At 40.1% G+C, this 17,887-nt stretch overlaps 4 protein-coding genes across 4 annotated transcripts in view; 2 read left to right on the top strand and 2 right to left on the bottom strand.

Annotated features, from left to right (window-relative positions):
* slc25a45 (solute carrier family 25 member 45) overlaps positions 1-17,887 on the top strand; it is a 69,476-nt gene that overhangs the window by 45,714 nt on the left and 5,875 nt on the right. The gene's annotated exons all lie outside the window — the stretch shown is intronic.
* tmem82 (transmembrane protein 82) lies at positions 284-4,541 on the bottom strand (the record flags this gene model as incomplete). The annotated part of the gene is made up of 6 exons (XM_080899795.1): positions 284-2,472; positions 2,963-3,150; positions 3,331-3,745; positions 3,908-4,106; positions 4,272-4,341; positions 4,448-4,541. The coding sequence occupies 6 exons, from the start codon at positions 4,539-4,541 to the stop codon at positions 2,392-2,394; spliced, it is 1,047 nt and encodes a 348-aa protein (XP_080755921.1). The 3' UTR covers positions 284-2,391.
* smim1 (small integral membrane protein 1) lies at positions 9,452-11,489 on the top strand. The gene is made up of 2 exons (XM_080899800.1): positions 9,452-9,554; positions 9,988-11,489. Exons 1-2 carry the CDS (start codon positions 9,460-9,462, stop codon positions 10,112-10,114), a joined length of 222 nt encoding a protein of 73 aa, XP_080755926.1. The 5' UTR covers positions 9,452-9,459; the 3' UTR covers positions 10,115-11,489.
* Positions 11,623-15,214, bottom strand: mad2l2 (mitotic arrest deficient 2 like 2). The gene is made up of 8 exons (XM_080899799.1): positions 14,753-15,214; positions 14,365-14,483; positions 14,195-14,266; positions 14,000-14,100; positions 13,803-13,897; positions 12,851-12,924; positions 12,675-12,767; positions 11,623-12,584 (listed from the first exon to the last, which is right to left on the bottom strand). Exons 1-8 carry the CDS (start codon positions 14,790-14,792, stop codon positions 12,546-12,548), a joined length of 633 nt encoding a protein of 210 aa, XP_080755925.1. The 5' UTR covers positions 14,793-15,214; the 3' UTR covers positions 11,623-12,545.

Genomic DNA, 17,887 nt, shown 5'->3' with positions numbered 1-17,887 from the left:
CCGGATCGTCCAGAAAAGCAATCCAGCAAACTCGAGACAACACGGCTAAGTTTACAGTAAGAAACTTTACCACACTGAGGTAGTTTGAATGTGTTTGAAACCTTTAAACTTTGAATTGATACATATGCCTTCTGCATGTTGCACCTGCAGTCTGTCAGAGCAACAAAAAAAAAAGATGCTTTGACATATTTAACAGCTTCTACTACTGGGTTACAAAAGGCACCGGGAGCTGTTAAGTCAAGTACTTTGACCTGGTCTGAGCTCTACTTTAAGCTAATAAGTAACACAAAACAATCAGGCCCCTGTCCAAAAGTCCAAGAGTACAGTGGCGATAAGCCCTCTTGTAAGGGAAAATACAAACTGTATGTGTGTGTGTATTTTTCTTTGACCGACTATCCCCATTATAAAACATGCACACTTTCTCTGAATGACCACCATGACTGATAAATAACGAACCAAATAATGATGTCCACATAATCAAGAGGGGCGTCAACATTTAAGTAAAATGGTAGATGAACAACTATTTTCTCCACATTGTGTTGTGCCCAAATCCTCCTTGGAGCTGAATTGTTTTATTTATTTATTTTTATTTGTAATTTTTTTTGCCTGTGGAAAATGATCACTGGCTTGTTTGGTTTGAAAATAAAGCTGCAACTACAGCGGGGCATTATTCTGCTTTTGTTACTATATTAAGAATACTTAAAGGGAGAAGTGCGCCTGCGTTAAAATGCAGTAACAGGGGACACGCGAAACTGCTTTGCGCATGCGTCCACTGTGCCTATCAGATGAAGACAGAACAATCTGGAAATCTCCAGAGGAGGTTACAACGGCGCTCAGTCAGTTCTATGGGCATTTTCACCGTACTCGGGTGCTCAGAGCGTCCTCCCTATGTCTACTGAAAGCGTCCTGATGTGGAACTTTACTCCATTAAAAGTCTAATAAACCTCTGGGAGTACAATTTCTCATTTTGGTGGATCGACTAGACACCAAAAACTAAATTTCATCTTCAGTGATTTTCAGACGTGGATTATCGTGGAAACTGGACCGTCAGGCTAATGTTTCCCCCTGTAATTTTTTTTGACACGGGATGACGGGACTGACATAACAAAAACCCTCTCATGGAATATGTTTCTGTCTGTCCACAGCTCTCAATAAAGACAGATCTAATGGGCATAACACCGGCGACACATTGTGGATTTAATTCGATATGGGTGTTAAATTGTCACACGAAGTCAGGCTTTAACCTTGGCTACTGTTATTGAGACAATGTAGCACAGGCTGGAAGGGCGGTATCTCAAACTTCCTCATAAAAAGCCCCTTTGAGTGTAGCCTAATAAAGCGAATTTGCTGCCATTACAACAACAGTGTGAATTAATACGGCTTGCTAGCTGTTTAACAGCGTGTTTGTCCAACAAAATGGAGCTAAGGTCGACGCATAATCAAGTAAACTAGCCTTTTCTTTGTCTAACGCCATTTTGTGTGTCTTTGGAGCACTAACGTTGTCGTCAGCCATTTTGCCTTTTCTTTTCAAGCACACAGCCTTTGAACACTAGCAGAGCACAATGGTGTTTGCGGGCCTGTCGCGGGGAAATAAGTGAACAAACAACAAAACAATAAACGAATAAGCTTACCCACTGCCCAGGCTGTGTGGTATGCAGTTATTGGATGTTTGCAGTCATGTCAGTACTACACTTAGTAATGTTAGCTCCTCTGTAGAGTGCATTTACCTGCTGTAACAGCGACTGCTTTAATGGTTAAAAACGACGACGTGATATGGGAGTCTAAATTTACATTTTCTGTCGGGTTTTTTTTTTCCAATAAATGGAATAATTTCCTATTTTGTGCAGCTTTATTATTCTGTTTCTGTTGAATGCCTACCTTATACTGCAAGAATAAAAGAAAGGGGTTCAGCGTTGGTGAAATATAAAAAATGGGTTTTGTATTGCTTCTCAACTGAAAATGCTGGGAAATGCGAAATCTACTGAATAAAAAAAAAATAATACTTTGACCTTAATCTGCTCTACTGGAAATGATCTCAAACGGTAAATCTTCCCAAGAGGTCACACAGACCCAGATAACCATTATTGTTGAAACAGTATGACTAACCAGCAGGAAGAAAACAAGCTTAAAAACACATCCTTAGCATCCTAAGAAGTAAAATGAACTCCAGGACTTGTTGAAAGGCTGCCTATTGAATAGTTGTTGATAACCATGAAATTGTTCTTTTAGAAAATGTGAAAAGACTGTAAACATTCCTTACATGATGAGTTGTGTCAAATATTTAATACAAAATGTATACTACATTGTAGGTAGAAAGCAACGTTGCCTTGATATGATTTCCACTAAATAGTGCCATTAAAGAGACGTGCAGGCTTTAAAATCCCAGAGTGCCTATCTCTGATGCTCCTTCTTGAAGGCTCGTGGTGTTTGCTGACGCTCCCTCCTTCTGTACTCTGTATAATCCTCTTCATCCTGTGTGAACACAGCAAAATATGATGCTAGAAACATGGGTGACTGAAGACATGCCTGCTGTTAAGCTACAGCCAGACATATAGCTTAGTGAATGTAGCCATGATTTCTTGATATGCATGATTCTCAATCACCACATGAGCTACATTTTAATAGCAAAACAGACCCGACTCACCTTAAAAGTCTATTCAAATGCAAGGTTTTTTATATTTGTTTTATTTTGCATTATACTTTGTTTAAACCCCGCAACTTTAAATAGGTCAGCTCAGTGAAAGGAAAAGTAGACTCAGTATTCTGAGTCAGAGATCACGTTGACCTGAATCTGTCTTGGGGGTCTTAAACCTTCTCCACCCGGGATACAAGTTGGAAAAATCGAGTGTCATCTTGAGACTCATCTAATGAACATATTGATATTCTACTCCAGTTTTGGGAGGCCTCGGTGGGAACGAAGTGCTTTTGGCCCTGTGTGCCGCTCCCAGGGAGACTCACTGACCTGTGAGGATGCTGCATCCAGCAGATCCTTGGTGGGGAGTAGACAGCTAGCCTCTCCGAGGAAACATATTAGGATGTGGAACACGTCTGCCCAGCGTCCAACAGTCAGCATCAGGACCATCAAACCCCCGAGACGCACCACCACTGCATTGAGGACGGCCTGGCTGCTAGGCAGACGGTGTTGCTCTTCTACAGAACCATGACATTAGAGGACTATTAGGGAGAAGTATTTCATTTGCATTTAAACAAACTAAACAAATGTCTTAGATCAGCCACAGATGCTGTAGTGATTAGTCAGGTGAATTGAGAAGCAAGTGATGCTACTGGCATATCGCTTTGTAAGGGCTTATGTCTTTAAATGTTTCTCACCCTGCATGTACACCACCAACAGCGTATAGCAGATAGTAAGTGGTGTCCAAAACCTAAGGGCTTCTGTTGCAGAGAGGAAATGTTGGTTGATGGTTGAAACAGCAGCCAGCACAGCCACAGAGAAGGTAATGATGATGGTCCTGCACAGCATGGGCAGCAGGGAGCTGCCCGATGTGAGGAGGCTGATGCAAATGCCGCAGTAGCCCTGTGAGCTGTGGAGTTTATACAGAGCTATGACATGGTGCAGCAGGTTTGTGGCCTGCCTAGCCAGAAACCAGCTGAGTGCTGCTGCCAGGAGTAAGCATAGCCAGCGCTGCGCCGCCCCCTCGTGTAGAAAGTGCAAACTGCAGGTTAGGGCGCAACCCAGAGAGAACTGGCTTTGAACTAACAGCTGCTGCAGAAATTTCCCCGACTCCTGGGAAAAAAGAGGAGCACGAGTGATGAATGAATCAAAGCAGACGACGATGGCTGTCGCGACTCATCCTGACACCAACTCAGCAGAGTAAGCCACAGAAAAATCACCTTATACAGCTGAGGCATATTCATATATATTTTTATCACATAATTGGTTTCTTACTGGTCCAGCTGTAACCAATCCAGAGACAGCTCGAAGACAGAATTCTAGTACCACCAGTGAGGCCACACGGGAGCCCACTACACACAGTATCCCAGTTACAAAGAGAAACTGAAGCAGCCCAGTAAGTCCAGGTTTTGTCCTTATCGGATGACCGGATGTCTTCCGAGTTGATGTGTCTTCACCATTTTTTTTACTCCAGCTCCAAGTTGTAGGGAGGAGGGAAAAAAAAGTCACATCAAAGACATAAAAATAAACTGTGTGGATGATGAAATCCCTCTAAAATCAATTATTTTTAAAAGTGAAAATGGGAAATTCTTCAGCAAAACACCACATAAGTCTGTACACAAGAGGCGACCTCTCTCACCTCTCCTCCAAGAATAAATGCACTCTCAACAGGGAGCACAGCACAGAGATCCCACATGCAGCTACCAGCCCTGCAGGTCAGATAGCCGTGAATTTCGAGCACAAGTAATAACAAACCTCAGACATTTACTCTTTTAATAAATGGCCCGCAGCCGTGCTGAAGGATGAGGAACTCACCTTGGAGTAAACTTTCCAGTGGATTTATATCTAGAGTCAGCCACCCTGGTAAGAAGTAGGAAGTTGGAAGAAGCCATGTGATGAAAGAGAACATAGTACTACCTCAAGGGAGGAAAAATCACCTTGAATGTCTATAAAAGTAAGCTACTTTAAGCATCTGCACTCTCAAGATTCATCTTTTATGGTTCATAGATCGCGTTACAGTGTTGTGAAGTATCAGCTCAGCGCTTCCGTTTTCTTTCTGTTGCCCCAGCGTTGTGCTTTGCTCACCCAGAAGCCTGTTCTGTGTCCTGTACCAAAGTTCAACTGAGTGTCAGTGGAGCAGAGGCACCCTCAGGCCTGAGTCATGGCAAGATAGTGGAGGTTATTGCACCATGGGAAAGACTTTACACTCTCGCTGAAATATAGTCGCAAGCATTCGCTGAGTTCTGTGGTGATCTGCACGTAACAGCGTGGGATTATTCTGATGGCATTAAACACAAGAAACAGTTGTAGACTTGCAATATTATTAAACAGCAATATTGTAATAATAATACGTGAAAAGAAATTAGAGTGTGCACAGTAATTACCTAAAGAGTTATGGGTAGGCAACTCCAGGCCTCGAGTGCCGGTATCCTGGAGGTTTTAGATGTGTCCATGATCCATCACAGCTGATTTAAAGGGCTAAATGACTCCTCAGCATTTCTTGAAGTTCTCCAGAGGCCTGGTAATGAACTAATCATTTGATTCAGGTGTGTTAACCCAGGGTGCGATCTAAAACCTGCAGGATACCAGCACTCGAGGCCTGGAGTTGCCTACCCCTGAGTTATACCAAGTGTGTGGGATGAGGTGTGTAATGGTAGATTTAAAGTTGGGAGAAGATGGAGCTCAAATATAGCTGCAAGCACAAGTTCAAGTGTCATGTTTCTACAAATATTTTATTATCTCATCAAGAAACAGTTGTTTGAAGCAAAATATACAGCAGTGTGCAAAAGTCACCTCATGTGTTATTGGAAAAATGCAAAGGTACAAAGAAATCGTCAGGTGTCAGCTGTGTGCAGGCAGGAGTTGGACCCAAAATGCAGGCTCTCAGACACGAGGGATGAACAAAATCACAGCTTTATTGGCTGGAAAGGAAAATGCATGCAACACAAAAACTAAACTGGGAAAGAATAAGGTAAACTCACGGGGAAACCACACAGAGAAACACAGCCATGAGGGACGACGGGACACCGACACAGAGAAACACAAGGCTGAATGAGACACAGAAGGAGAGCACAGCTGGGAGAAATCAGAACTGACGAGACAAGGAAGCAAAGCAGGATACACTCACATGAGACGCAGACCTTCAAAGTAAAACAGGAAGTATAACACTGAGACACAGTGGAGACAGAGCAACCCCGAAACACAGAGACATAAACCATAAGGCAGAGAACTCTAAGAACCAAAAGGCTAGAGATGAAAAATAATACACGGAGGGAAACACAAAGCACGGAACACAAGAAACTACACTCAAGGGAGTAACTAAAGACCAACAATGAGAATACAAAGTGACAAAAAACACAGGAAACTCAAAACACTCAGTCAAAAACCCAGGACCCTAACAGAAATACAGTATAACAGTTTGTACAGTACAGACTTGACAGCCAGTGTTTGGTATGAACACCGTTATTTTTGAACACACTCTGATCTCTCTTCGGCAGCTTTCTTGTCATGTCTTTAAGTAGTTTTCAGGAATAGTTTTCCAGGCTTCTTTAAGGACATCCAGCTCTTCTTTGGATGTTGGCTGGCTTTTGTTCTGTTCTCTGTCAACATGATCCCACTCTGCTCGATTAATGCTGGGGGCCAACCCATGACTGTCAGTGTTCCACTGTTTGTGTGTTATTCAGTGTGTTTATTCAGTTATGCTTTTACTGCATTGGCAGTGTGTTTGGCAATGACTTTATGGCAATGATCCAAATCACACTCTTTCCAAATGGTCGTGTATGGTGGCTCAAAATCAAAATCTGTGTTTCTGTGTTCATAATTTCATCAGTTTTGACAAGACTGGCTAAAAGGTGTCCCTAAACCAGCCTCCACAGTGTTATACATATGGCTGTTGACATTGTTGTACCTCTTTTCTGACCTCCTCCTTCTATAATGAGAGTGATTCCTTAAGAATGGCTTCCTGACAGCCACCCTTCCACTGACACCATTTCCTTTGAAGCTTCAGTGAACAGTGGATAGATCAGCTGAAGGACCAGATCCGTCCCTCAGGTCTTATGTCAGGTCTTTTTTAAGGACACACTACTAACCATGAATCACCTTGTCGTTGCAAAAATTACTATTGTATCCCTGCTAAACTGTGTCATCTTTGATATTTAGACTCAGTGAAAGAAACTGGAACAAATTGCGTGTTTTCGTCACATTCTTGTAGTAACCAAGTGCCATAAGATACAATGTCTTGACCAGTGTTGGGACTAACTCGTTATTAAGTAACGCGTTACAGTAACTACGTTATTATTGTGGTAACGAGCACGGTAACTAGTTATTATGCCAAAACCGGGAACGCGTTACTCGTTACTGGGATTTAGATAGGCTCGTTATTCGTTACTTCGTGTGGTGGCTATCGCAGAGCTAGCTCTCACAGATTCAATAACATTAGCAAGTGGTGGAAGCCAGCAGGTGGATGAAGGAAAAGGGAGGCAAGAGGAGAGACCCGAAGCGGCCGCCGGTCCGAGAGTGTCAGGTGAACTGAACTTCAGGTAAGAAGTTATAACCTGCAGTCCATCTGGGTCAGATATGAACCAAGTTTATTTTTGTTGTGCTGACTTTTTCGTACTGCGTGCTAGCTAGCATGACGGAGTTTCTATACAGCTGGGTGGTGCTATGTTACTGATGTTGAACTTTATTTTGTTCATAAGGTTAATTATTAGCGTTGCCAACCGTCTAGTAAAAAACGGAATCGTCTCGTATTCAGAGAAATTATTACGCGTTTCGTATTGAGGTGAAAAGGAACACAGTTTATGTTTCAGCTACAATGAAAAAGACACAAAGCTGGAGTTACTCTGTGTCTTTGCTGCACAGTTGCCTCTTCTTCTCTCATCCTCTCACCATCTCTCTCCTGTTTCTACTTCAATCATGAAACTGATCAATGATCAGCTGATCGGCTTTTCTCTCTTGTTTGTTTATCGCCCACTTTGCGCCAGAAAGAGGAAACCAGCGGATGTCGCGGTAAACAACAGCAGCACCTTTAAGCTTGATCAGCTGTTGTTAGAATTTATTTAATATTAATTTCTAGTATCAGCTGATGTTGGCTGGAGCCACAGCTGTAAAGCTGCTGGTCATGATATCGGTTTGGATATGTGGTGAGAGGGAAACATGAAGATGAAACCAGGAGATGTCCTTACTGGATCATCAGAGCTGTGATGGAGAAACAGGTTTACCTTTTAGGTGACATGAATGAGTTGAAGAGAAGTTATGAACTGTTTCTGAGAGACAAATAACACCAGGATCCTTTTCTAAGTAGCTGACAGCTGGTAACTGTGCAGGGGCGGGTCTAGCAAAGTGTTGCCAGAGGTCCATGTAGGGAATTAAAAGGGAAAGGGGGGCACAAGGAAATACTTTCTTATTCTCATTTAAAATGTCTCACTTTTAAAAAAAATAATTATCTGAGTCTTACAACAAACAATTGATAGATTGATACATATATACCATCAAAACAGTGAACATCACTGTCACAACAGTGCTTATTTTCATTCAAAGGCTTTATGATTTTTCCTATAATGGTGGGCCGGTCTCTAGTCAAAATGCCCAGGACGATTTTTTTGTCCCAGTCCAGCTCTGTATGCAGCTCATCTGCAGTCTGGTGTTATCTACATCTTCCTATTCAGAAGGCAGAATTTCCGAGTTCTGAGTACAATCAAAAGCACCACGACTGCAGTTTTTGTGTTGGATGTAAAAAGCGAGGATAGAATGGCTAGGATAGAATCAGGCGTGGGATTTCTCTCGTGGAAATGTGCACATTATTTTTTCCTTTCTATTGGTAGGTGGCACAGTGCACTTGTGGCAAGTAAGCAAGCTAGAAGACTGTCAATCTTGCTGGGTATCCAGTTACTGAGGCAACACATTAACAAGAGAATTCTGAGTTAAACCAAAGTTACTTTCCCTAGTAACTAGTTACTCTGAAAGTAACGAGTAACTTGAAGTAACTGAGTTACTTTTAATAGAAGTAACTAGTAATGTAACTAAGTTACTAATTTAAAGTAACTTACCCAACACTGGTCTTGATGCATGCTCAACTTCTCAGCTTAAAATATGACACTTCAAGGTAAGTAAAAACAAAATCCCTTTGCTTCTTTTGAGGTATTACCTTGTATGCACTGTAATTAAAGTAAGTCGCAGGGATCATTGAATTATGTGTCTGAAACAGTACACGGACTGTACTACAGTACTGCATTTTGCCTTTTCAGTGAAGCCGAGGAGTAAACCTGCATGCTGTTGTGTTTAGCCCAAACCATTAAACTCTACAAAATCAACTATCTTTGCTAAGCAGTGCACTATCTGCACAGGCTCTGCTGAAACAGGAGACTAACAAACCACATCGAGCTGGCCTTTATCACTGAGAAAGAGTCATTTAACAGGGTCAAAAACAACAGATGGATTAGGAGCAAAGGACTTATGACAGGCTGAGGCACAGCCCTTCGTCTCAGTCGCTGATTTACAAGTGCCGGAGAGCAGAGATTCCTAAGCAGGCTGGTGAGTGTTTGTGACTCCTACAGGTGAGCAAGACTTTTGTAAGACTGTGAGGATATAAAGGGAATTTGTAATCCTTCAGTCACTGCTTTTTGAACTGGTTTATTTCAGTCATGAGCTATGGTTTAGCCCCAAGATATTTGATTGACTTTAAGATACCCTAAAAGTGTTAGTATTTTGTTACGAAGACACAACTGTCCAAACTCGCTGTTTCAGAGCGCAGTGAAGCTCAACACTGAAGCAGTGAGTGAGCGGTGATTCCAGCAGATCAGCCCCTGAGACGAAGGAAAACTGTCCTCATGGACTCCAACGGTTCCGGCAGCGTGCAGTACGACCGCTGGAATGAGGACAACATCAACATGAATGTAGAGGCTTCACAGTCCTCACTGAGGAGGTGAGACTTAGAGGATAGCAGCTGGGCTTGACACCACATGAGGACTAAGTTAAACTGACAAAGGTTAAATGTGTTTAATAAAAAGAATCCAGGTTTTATGAGTTTGACATTGACCATACAGTTTAAATCAAGTGTAGGAGAAAGGTTGTAATAGGTTTTATCCATGTATCCATCTCACTTAAACTTCCTGCAACCTATTTTTTATAGTTTAAATGATATGTAGTTACTTCCTCCAGGGAACTTGTGTTTTTGACAGTGTTTGTGTGTCTGTGAATGGGATCGCTCCAAGTTCTGAATGAACTGTGGTATAACTTTGTTTTAAAGGTGTAGAGTGGGGTCATGTTATTAATCCATTAAAATTAAGCTTACATCCACCATAGGTACCAAACCACAGGTACCAAATAAACCCGCCCCCTTTCTTTCCCATTCACAGGATCTGCAACAGCATGTGTGTCGGCAGCACTGGAATAGTAGTAAAAGCAGCAGGAGCCGTAGCTGCACTGGTGGCAGTTTACATCATAGGATATGTGATGGGGTACTACATCCATCGATGCCCGTAGGGGAACCAGGAGGTCAGGAGAGAAAAGAGATTTAAAACACACCAAAAAAGCATAAGCTTCATATGCAGAATGAGCTGTGACTGAATCGGATTTATTGTGATCAGAAAATATACAAATTCATGGTTCATACTGATACTACGGCACATGAAAATGGAGTTATATCATTATATGATGTTCTATGAAGTGTAAAATATTAATTCATATCCTTCTCCAAAAATATCAGGCTGTTTTTTTGTCCAAACTGATAACTAGAGATAAACTCCTTTGGGCAGGAGATACCTTTGGATCTACTGACTGTGGTATTTCTGTGGACTGCAGGAGTCTTAGATCACCTTGGTTTAGACTGAGGGTGAGCAATAGTTTAGACAAACATTTGTGAGTCATTTGAAGATCAGCCACTGTGGAAGTTGACTGAGTAAGTTTAATGTTTGCTACTGCTGGTCTTTTAGTGACACTCAAACTCATCCAGACCTTCTGCTTTTGTTCGATTTCTTCCCAATTGTTCTGAACAACTGCAGCTTCAACAGTTTTGGATCTCAGCTTCCTTTAATACATTTGTATTTAACACATCTACTCCACACACATACTCCAGTACATCACTACGCAGTAAAGACAAAATGGATGTTTAAAAACCTACTTTTTTACTTTTATGCTAAAAAGTGATCTATTTTTAAACCTCAACTCAATCTAAGTTATCTCTGTTTTTCATAAAAGAACACAACCTCTGTGTTTTCTTAATAATGAACTGAACTTTAGAGAGCCTGTCGTGTTCGTGTGGTATCAGATCATTTTAATATTTTAAATCTATGAAGTGTCTTTTGGTTTCATATGACACAATCCTGCAAACAATACAAATTAAATTTAAGCTTTAAGTTTATTAAGGGCTAAACTGACGTGAAAGTTAATGCCTATGAATCATTGTGCAAACAATACCAACCATTTACATTTAAAAGCACTGTAAACAGTTCAGTTGCATGCAAGGCTGAAGATCTTGTGTTAATGTGGTATTCTAGCTATTGTTATGCAGACCATAAATGATCTGCTGTCAGACAGGAAAACTCATATTCTTGTGCCAGAACTACTTTGTGAGACACTTCATGTAGCTAATCAGTCTCCGTGGTATTTAGACCTCCTGTGCATCATTTCCCAAACGGCAGATTGAAAGCCGACAGCTCGGTTGTACAAAGACAAACTGTTTTCCCCATTTTCCCTGTGTTAGTTTATTTCTCGCACATTATTGGTTTTTGTTAGATTTCCTCCTGTAGCACTTGGTTTGTTTTTTGCCCCTTGGTGGAATTAACCACTTGTTTGTATGACTTCAACTTGTTAAAAGATTCAGATTTCAGATGTTACTCTTCCTCCTGTCATGTGTTTGGGTCCTTGAATTCTTATACCAAGACCTTTATTTACATTACAGTTCGTTTTTTGGTTTGTTTGTTTTTTTTAGAGTTTAATAAACTTTCACATATTAAAACAAACTTCTGTGAACGGAAAAAAAAATCAAATGCTCCATTAGAACTTTCTATTTGCCATCCAACAATAGAAGAGAATGCTACCCCTGGTTGCAAATGCACACAACGAAATCCTTTAACTTCACAGAAACTCCAGGAAGGCTTTCCTGATAGATGCTGCTGTGGACACCATGCAAGAAACTGCTCGGCAGGACATTACAGAGAGTTAAGACACCGTACAATAAACAGAGTGAGACAGACTGACAGACGACCTCCATGTGGAGTTATAAGGACAGGCTGTCTGTGGGAGTTTCAGCAAATAAATCTGCCTACAAAGAAACAGAGTAATATTATTGCACTAACAATACAACTGTCATCTCAGTTTACAGACTGGTGTTAATGGTACATACTACACTGTTTTCCTGATTTCCATATGCTTTGAATTTCATAGAGTTACAAGGACATTTCCATCCGGTTACCCTAAAAATCTCCATTCAAAAAACAACAAAATACATTACGTATCAGCACGGATGCACAGCTACACTGACCACATTCATGACAATATCAGACTTGACTGCTATCAGCAAAAAGGATGATATTTAGCAGTGGAGTGTGATGAAGAGCTGAAAGACTTTCCTGGCACATAACGGGAAATAAATTAAAAATATATACATTTTAACCAACGGCCCAGAATTTCACAAACAGAACCATAATCACGCATTTATGTGGAATGAGAAAATGGCCCACGCTGATGATAAAGGACTTCTATCAACCCAGTGTGCGAGTCCAACCTTTAACGCCGCCAGAAGCAAAGTTAATGGACCTCATAAAAATACATTTCACAGGGAACATCACTCTCTCCCCATGTGTTCCTCAACAACTCATCAATTCAGCACTGAGAGGCTGTGTTGAAGATTCTGCCTGGGATTCCCTGGTGTCACAGATTATCTCCTGCAGCATGGTTTCTGCTAAGAAAGCATCTATGTTTTCTGGGCTCTCTCTTCCACATACAGCTGCATCTGTTAAAGGCAAACAACCAAACAATGTGGACATGCAGATGACAATAATTCACCATTAAATGAATCAGTGAATGGGATGCTTCTGCTTACCTTTACTATATCAGAAGTCATAGTCTTTAGTGGAATGAGTCTAGGCTCCTGCATGTGGACTTCTTGCTCATCAGCGACTATCCATGGAAAATCCTGCAGAGGCAAACACATTAATGTGACCAACACATGTAAATAACAATTCTGTGTTTCTGAGTAAGTGCATTTAAACACCTCACCTTAATTACTTGAACCTTCTCCATATTGCGAGTAGCAGCATCTCTGGTATGTACTAGTACTGTAAACGAACACCCTGTGACAAAAAAAGAAAAGTAAAACAGTTCAATCAGTCAAATCTATGAGCCCATACCACCTTATGTGCACTATAATGTCACCTTTCTCTGGACTTCAGTTTAATTGGCATAGATTTCTGACAAAGGCTTGATTATTCCATCAATTAATCTGATAAGAAATACTTTTGTCTTATTAATTAGCAATAATAAATATAGAAAACTCTACAGGTATTTCAAAATGAAACCCCAATTGGTTTCCATTTTAGAAATTGTAATGTTTTAAATTTTAACTGCATACAACACCTGTCAAAAAACAAACAAAAAAACTAAACCTTTGACTGTATTTCCGTGTCACGTTTTAATGGAATTTTTTTTAAAGAAAATGTTATCTAAAATCCAAAAATATATAAATAATCTCAAGTACAGTCAAAGGGCAAAGTCAAATAAAATAAGGTATATATATACACAATCAAAATTGACCTTTACTCTGTCTTCTTGGAAGGCTTTCTGACATTAAGAGTTCTGACAGTTTTCTGAGGTAGATTTGGTGTGTTCTCATGTTTATGTGTGCCAAGTGAATGAGTTAGTTTGTGTCTGTAAGCCTTTAAAGGAGTATGTGGTGTTTGCAATGAAGAAAAGTGAGCACAGACTTAAATGAATGTAAATCATTTGCTAATGGGTAAATCAATTTATGCACCTCCTATCTTCCAAAGGTGAACACAAATATTTACCCCAGTAATGAAGAGAATCCTCTTAAGCTGCTTAGGCAAGACTTTGTGCTGAATCATGTGACTTAAAGGATATCATTTAAAAATCTTTCCAAAACCTTTGCAGAGTATATGAGTATATAAGCATGTATGTAATTGTCTTCTCTTCCGGTGAGCCACGATGACATTACCTGGTGGATTACTATTTAAAACAGCATCACACACGCTGATCTTCAGGATGAACGCCCTCAGCAGCTGCTCCACGTGTGACAGCAACGTGTCTGAGCTGTGAAAACACAAATAGCAGTCAGTGACCAGTGTCACAGTAAAAATGTATTTCAACGGAAAGATGCTTCTTTTTAGTAAACATTAAAATGTGGAGGGCAACCTGATGGAGAGCAGTGGTGGCTGGGAAATCTCGAAAACAAATCTCTCTACTGGATGATGCTCTTTGTCCATGATGACCACAACCACCTTCTCTGCATCGTTCTAAGAGGCGAATGGAGGGTATCAGAGCAGTAAGAGGAGAAATGAGAGTACACTTTGTGTGACATTGACCCGTCACTTTCAGGACATAGCTTACCTTTTCAATGAGTGGCTTTATACAGTGTAGTGTATCTTGGATATACTGATTCAGCTCTGGGTGACATGACATCTGGAATAAAACACACCAACAGAAGTCCTGTATTAGAGAAGCTAATATGCACACACCTAACAGCTGCAAACAAATAGTAATAACACATAAAACAGTACCTGCACAGGTACGTTGTACTTCTTTCGCTTCTGAAATATCCCAGAGGGATAAACCTCACGGACATACAGGATGAGATGAATAGCGACCTCCAGGAATTCACACAGAATGTCAGCAACCACTGGAAAACATGCGAACAATAAAACCTCTCGTGTTCTTGCTAATGTGACAAAGTCCCGCCAAACCCAATGCAAACATTCAGCAATATAGCGTCGCCTACTTAGCTCACTTTAATTCATAGTAAAACCCAGGCAGACAGTGACAGCATGGTTTATGTAGGTTCCATATGCCCATGACTTTGCAAGGGGGACAACTACCTATTGGAAAATTAACAGTAGTCTCGCCGAGCTGACCAGACCTGGTATATATATATTCCTTTAATGGCCTTACCTTGCCCAAAATTGAGATCTTGCCTCGTTAGAGTTGTCATGTTTTACTCCCCTGGTTCAGCAAAATTAAATTTAAATGCTTAATTTTCTGTACGACTTGCTAACTTGTGTAAAGCAGCAGTCTTACCGGTCCTCGTATTGATTTTAATGGTTCAATATCTCGTTTTTTGTTGCTGCTGTACCTGACAACCGAAGAGATAAGAAGTTCAGTTTTTACAGAATTTTACACGTGTTTAAAAAAAACCCGCAACGGTCCACATGAAGACACCCGGAGACATTAGCAACCTGCCGACCCGAACCGCGGCATTTCTTTTTTTTTTGTACGCGAAGCTTCGTCGCCCGCCGAGGTGACGTCACTCGTTGTTTACAATTGCGTACTCTGCCGTCCACTTGTGATGACGTGATATGGACCGTTGGTTTTATTTTTAGTTTCCACCTTTTTTTTCCGCAACAGTTATTACAAAATAATAATAATAATAATACCACCGCGAGGTGATTGGCAAAAAGCACTGAAACATTTATTTTTGTCTTATATTATATTATATTTTATTATATTATAATTGATAATAGGCTTTATTTCACTAATTAATTGAGTTCACAATTTTGTTTTGATAATTACCAATTATTAGATAATTATCAGATTTTTTAAAAGTTGGTTTTAATTTTTTAGTTATGGTTTTATACTTGCTATGACAGCTTCATGAATGAAAATATCCTTAATTATCAGTCTTGCCGAATGCAGGTATTCTGTCTCCTCGGCAAGGTTATGCCATCCCGAGGTGTCCCATTGCTCATAAATATGAAAACATACCAATTACGCATGAAACATATTGAATTAAAACAGTAAATCATATGCAGCCTAACTAAGGGTGACTAATGTTATACCTGGTTATTTAGACAATCACAACAATCTGTTTATTACGCTTATTCTTTTTACATTTTTTGGTTGTTTGAATTCAAATGCTAACTTACATCAAAAGTCCTCTTCACTCTCTCTTTTTTTTTTTTGCCTGTCCCGTTTGGCTCTTTTGCTATCAGAATTATTGTCTAAAGGCGAAGAAAGATGCCCAACGGATTTACTTTACCAAATGGACGATCCCAGCCTTGCCGTAATGGTCTATTTGATTCACCTTTTATTGTTTATTTTATTTTTTATTTTCACTTGCTAGATACGGGACAGACTTGAATGAGGAAAAGAAAAGGGAGAAAGAAAGAGGAAAAAACAGCGGAGAAGAGGGACGGGGATAAAGGGCAAAAAACAAAAACCAACAAAATAAGCAGACAAAAATACATATATCAATCACCTGGATCACCTGTTGAGAAAGAAAAAAGAAAACAAGCATTTAACAAGGGATAAACAACATCATGATGATCTATGGGAACATAACAGTAAATACTAAGTGTTAAACATTATTGCGCAACACGTAAGATGGACAGTGCAGTTTGCTTTGAGGCAGGGCCGTGCAGAGAGGTTTAAAGGGGCGGGTGCTCAAAGTTAAAAAGGGGCACATTGAACCAGGTTGAATAACAACAACACACATTCATCAAGAATCTAATATGGGAAGGGCAGGGCTGTGTTGATCTGAGACTGTAGACATTAAAAAGTCCATAGGAGAGATGGTAGCTGATTAAACAAGTGTCATGAGATAATAACAAAATACAAAGATTGGTGACAGCGCTTGGAACCATAAGGCAACAAAAAACTGTGAGAAATAATTTAGGCTCTGCCTGTGAATCACTCTTTGCTTCTCTTCTTCCTTCCATCCCATCATTTCATATATCACTCTCCACTTGCTGTCTATCTGAGAACAAGGCACAACTTGTTATTGCAATAAACTATAATCTAATTATCCACACCTAACAACTCCTGCACTTAATCTATAATAAAATGATGACAGAAAAATGTTATAGCACTGCCTTTAGCAGCCTCACACAGCTCCTACTGTTTCCTCCTCATGTCCTTACCAGCCATGTCTGGACAATGTTATATCATGAGTAATAATTTAAAAAAATCCATATACATAAAACACACACATGCACACACACACAGTGACATTTTAGACCTTCTTCAGAATACTGTATATACTATGAGCTACAATAATAAAGCAATGAGGAGGGGGAAGTAATAAATATGAAATAATGGCAAGGCAAGGCAAGGCAAGTTTATTTGTATAGCACAATTCAACAACAAGGTGATTCAAAGTGCTTTACAGAGACATTAGAAACAAGAACAAATAAAAAGCATGATTTAAAATTGAATAAAACAAGCAAATAAACTAACTAACTAATTAACAAACAAACAAACAAACAAACAAACAAACAAACAACAGTATATAAAATCAAAACAGATAAAATCAGAACAGTAGATAAAATCAGTAGTTAAATGTAAGTTTTGAAATTTAAGCTTAAAGTGTGGATTTGGTGCTTTATTCAAATGCAGCTGAGAACAGGTGAGTCTTCAACCTGGATTTAAATAAACTGAGTGTTTCAGCTGATCTGAGGCTTTCTGGGAGTTTGTTCCAGATATAAGGAGCATAAAAGCTGAATGCAGCTTCTCCGTGTCTGGTTCTGACTCTGGGAACTGATAAAAGACCGGATCCAGATGACCTGAGGGATCTGGATGGTTCATACTGGGTCAGGAGGTCACTGATGTATTTTGGTCCTAAACCATTCAGAGCTTTATAGGCCAGCATCAGAACTTTAAAGTCTATCCTCTGACGGACAGGCAGCCAGTGTAAGGACCTCAGAGCTGGACTGATGTGGTCCACTTTTTTGGTCTTAGTGAGGACTCGAGCAGCAGAGTTCTGAATGAGCTGTAGTTGTCTGACTGATTTTTTAGGTAGACCTGTAAAGATGCTGTTACAGTAATCAAGCCTACTAAAGATGAATGCATGGACTAGTTTTTCCAGGTCCTGTTGAGACATCAGATCTTTTATCCTTGATATATTCTTGAGGTGATAGTAAGCTGATTTTGTTATTGTCTTAATGTGTTTTTCTAAGTTTAGGTCTGCATCCATCACTACACCCAAATTTCTCGCCTGGTTTGTGGTTTTTAGATGTATAGATTGAAGTTCTCTGGTGACCTGTAATCGTTTTTCTTTGGCGCCAAAGACTATTACCTCAGTTTTGTTTTTGT

This window comes from Rhamphochromis sp. 'chilingali' (assembly GCF_963969265.1).
Source record: "Rhamphochromis sp. 'chilingali' genome assembly, chromosome: 12".
Taxonomy (NCBI): domain Eukaryota; kingdom Metazoa; phylum Chordata; class Actinopteri; order Cichliformes; family Cichlidae; genus Rhamphochromis; species Rhamphochromis sp. 'chilingali'.
The sequence above is the reverse complement of the archived record's forward strand: the minus strand, read 5'-3'. Positions and strand labels throughout refer to the sequence as shown.

What these genes read in the sequence shown, in the direction of transcription:
- smim1 (XM_080899800.1), top strand. Translation starts at nt 9,460, where the DNA reads ATGGACTCCAACGGTTCCGGCAGCGTGCAGTACGACCGCTGGAATGAG. An exon ending in TCACAGTCCTCACTGAGGAG is followed by an intron (nt 9,555 to 9,987) that starts GTGAGACTTAGA and finishes TCCCATTCACAG; the next exon opens with GATCTGCAACAGCATGTGTG.
- mad2l2 (XM_080899799.1), bottom strand. Translation starts at nt 14,792, where the DNA reads ATGACAACTCTAACGAGGCAAGATCTCAATTTTGGGCAAG. An exon ending in CCACCACTGCTCTCCATCAG is followed by an intron (nt 13,898 to 13,999) that starts GTTGCCCTCCAC and finishes GTGTTTTCACAG; the next exon opens with CTCAGACACGTTGCTGTCAC. An exon ending in AGAAGGTTCAAGTAATTAAG is followed by an intron (nt 12,768 to 12,850) that starts GTGAGGTGTTTA and finishes TTGCCTCTGCAG; the next exon opens with GATTTTCCATGGATAGTCGC.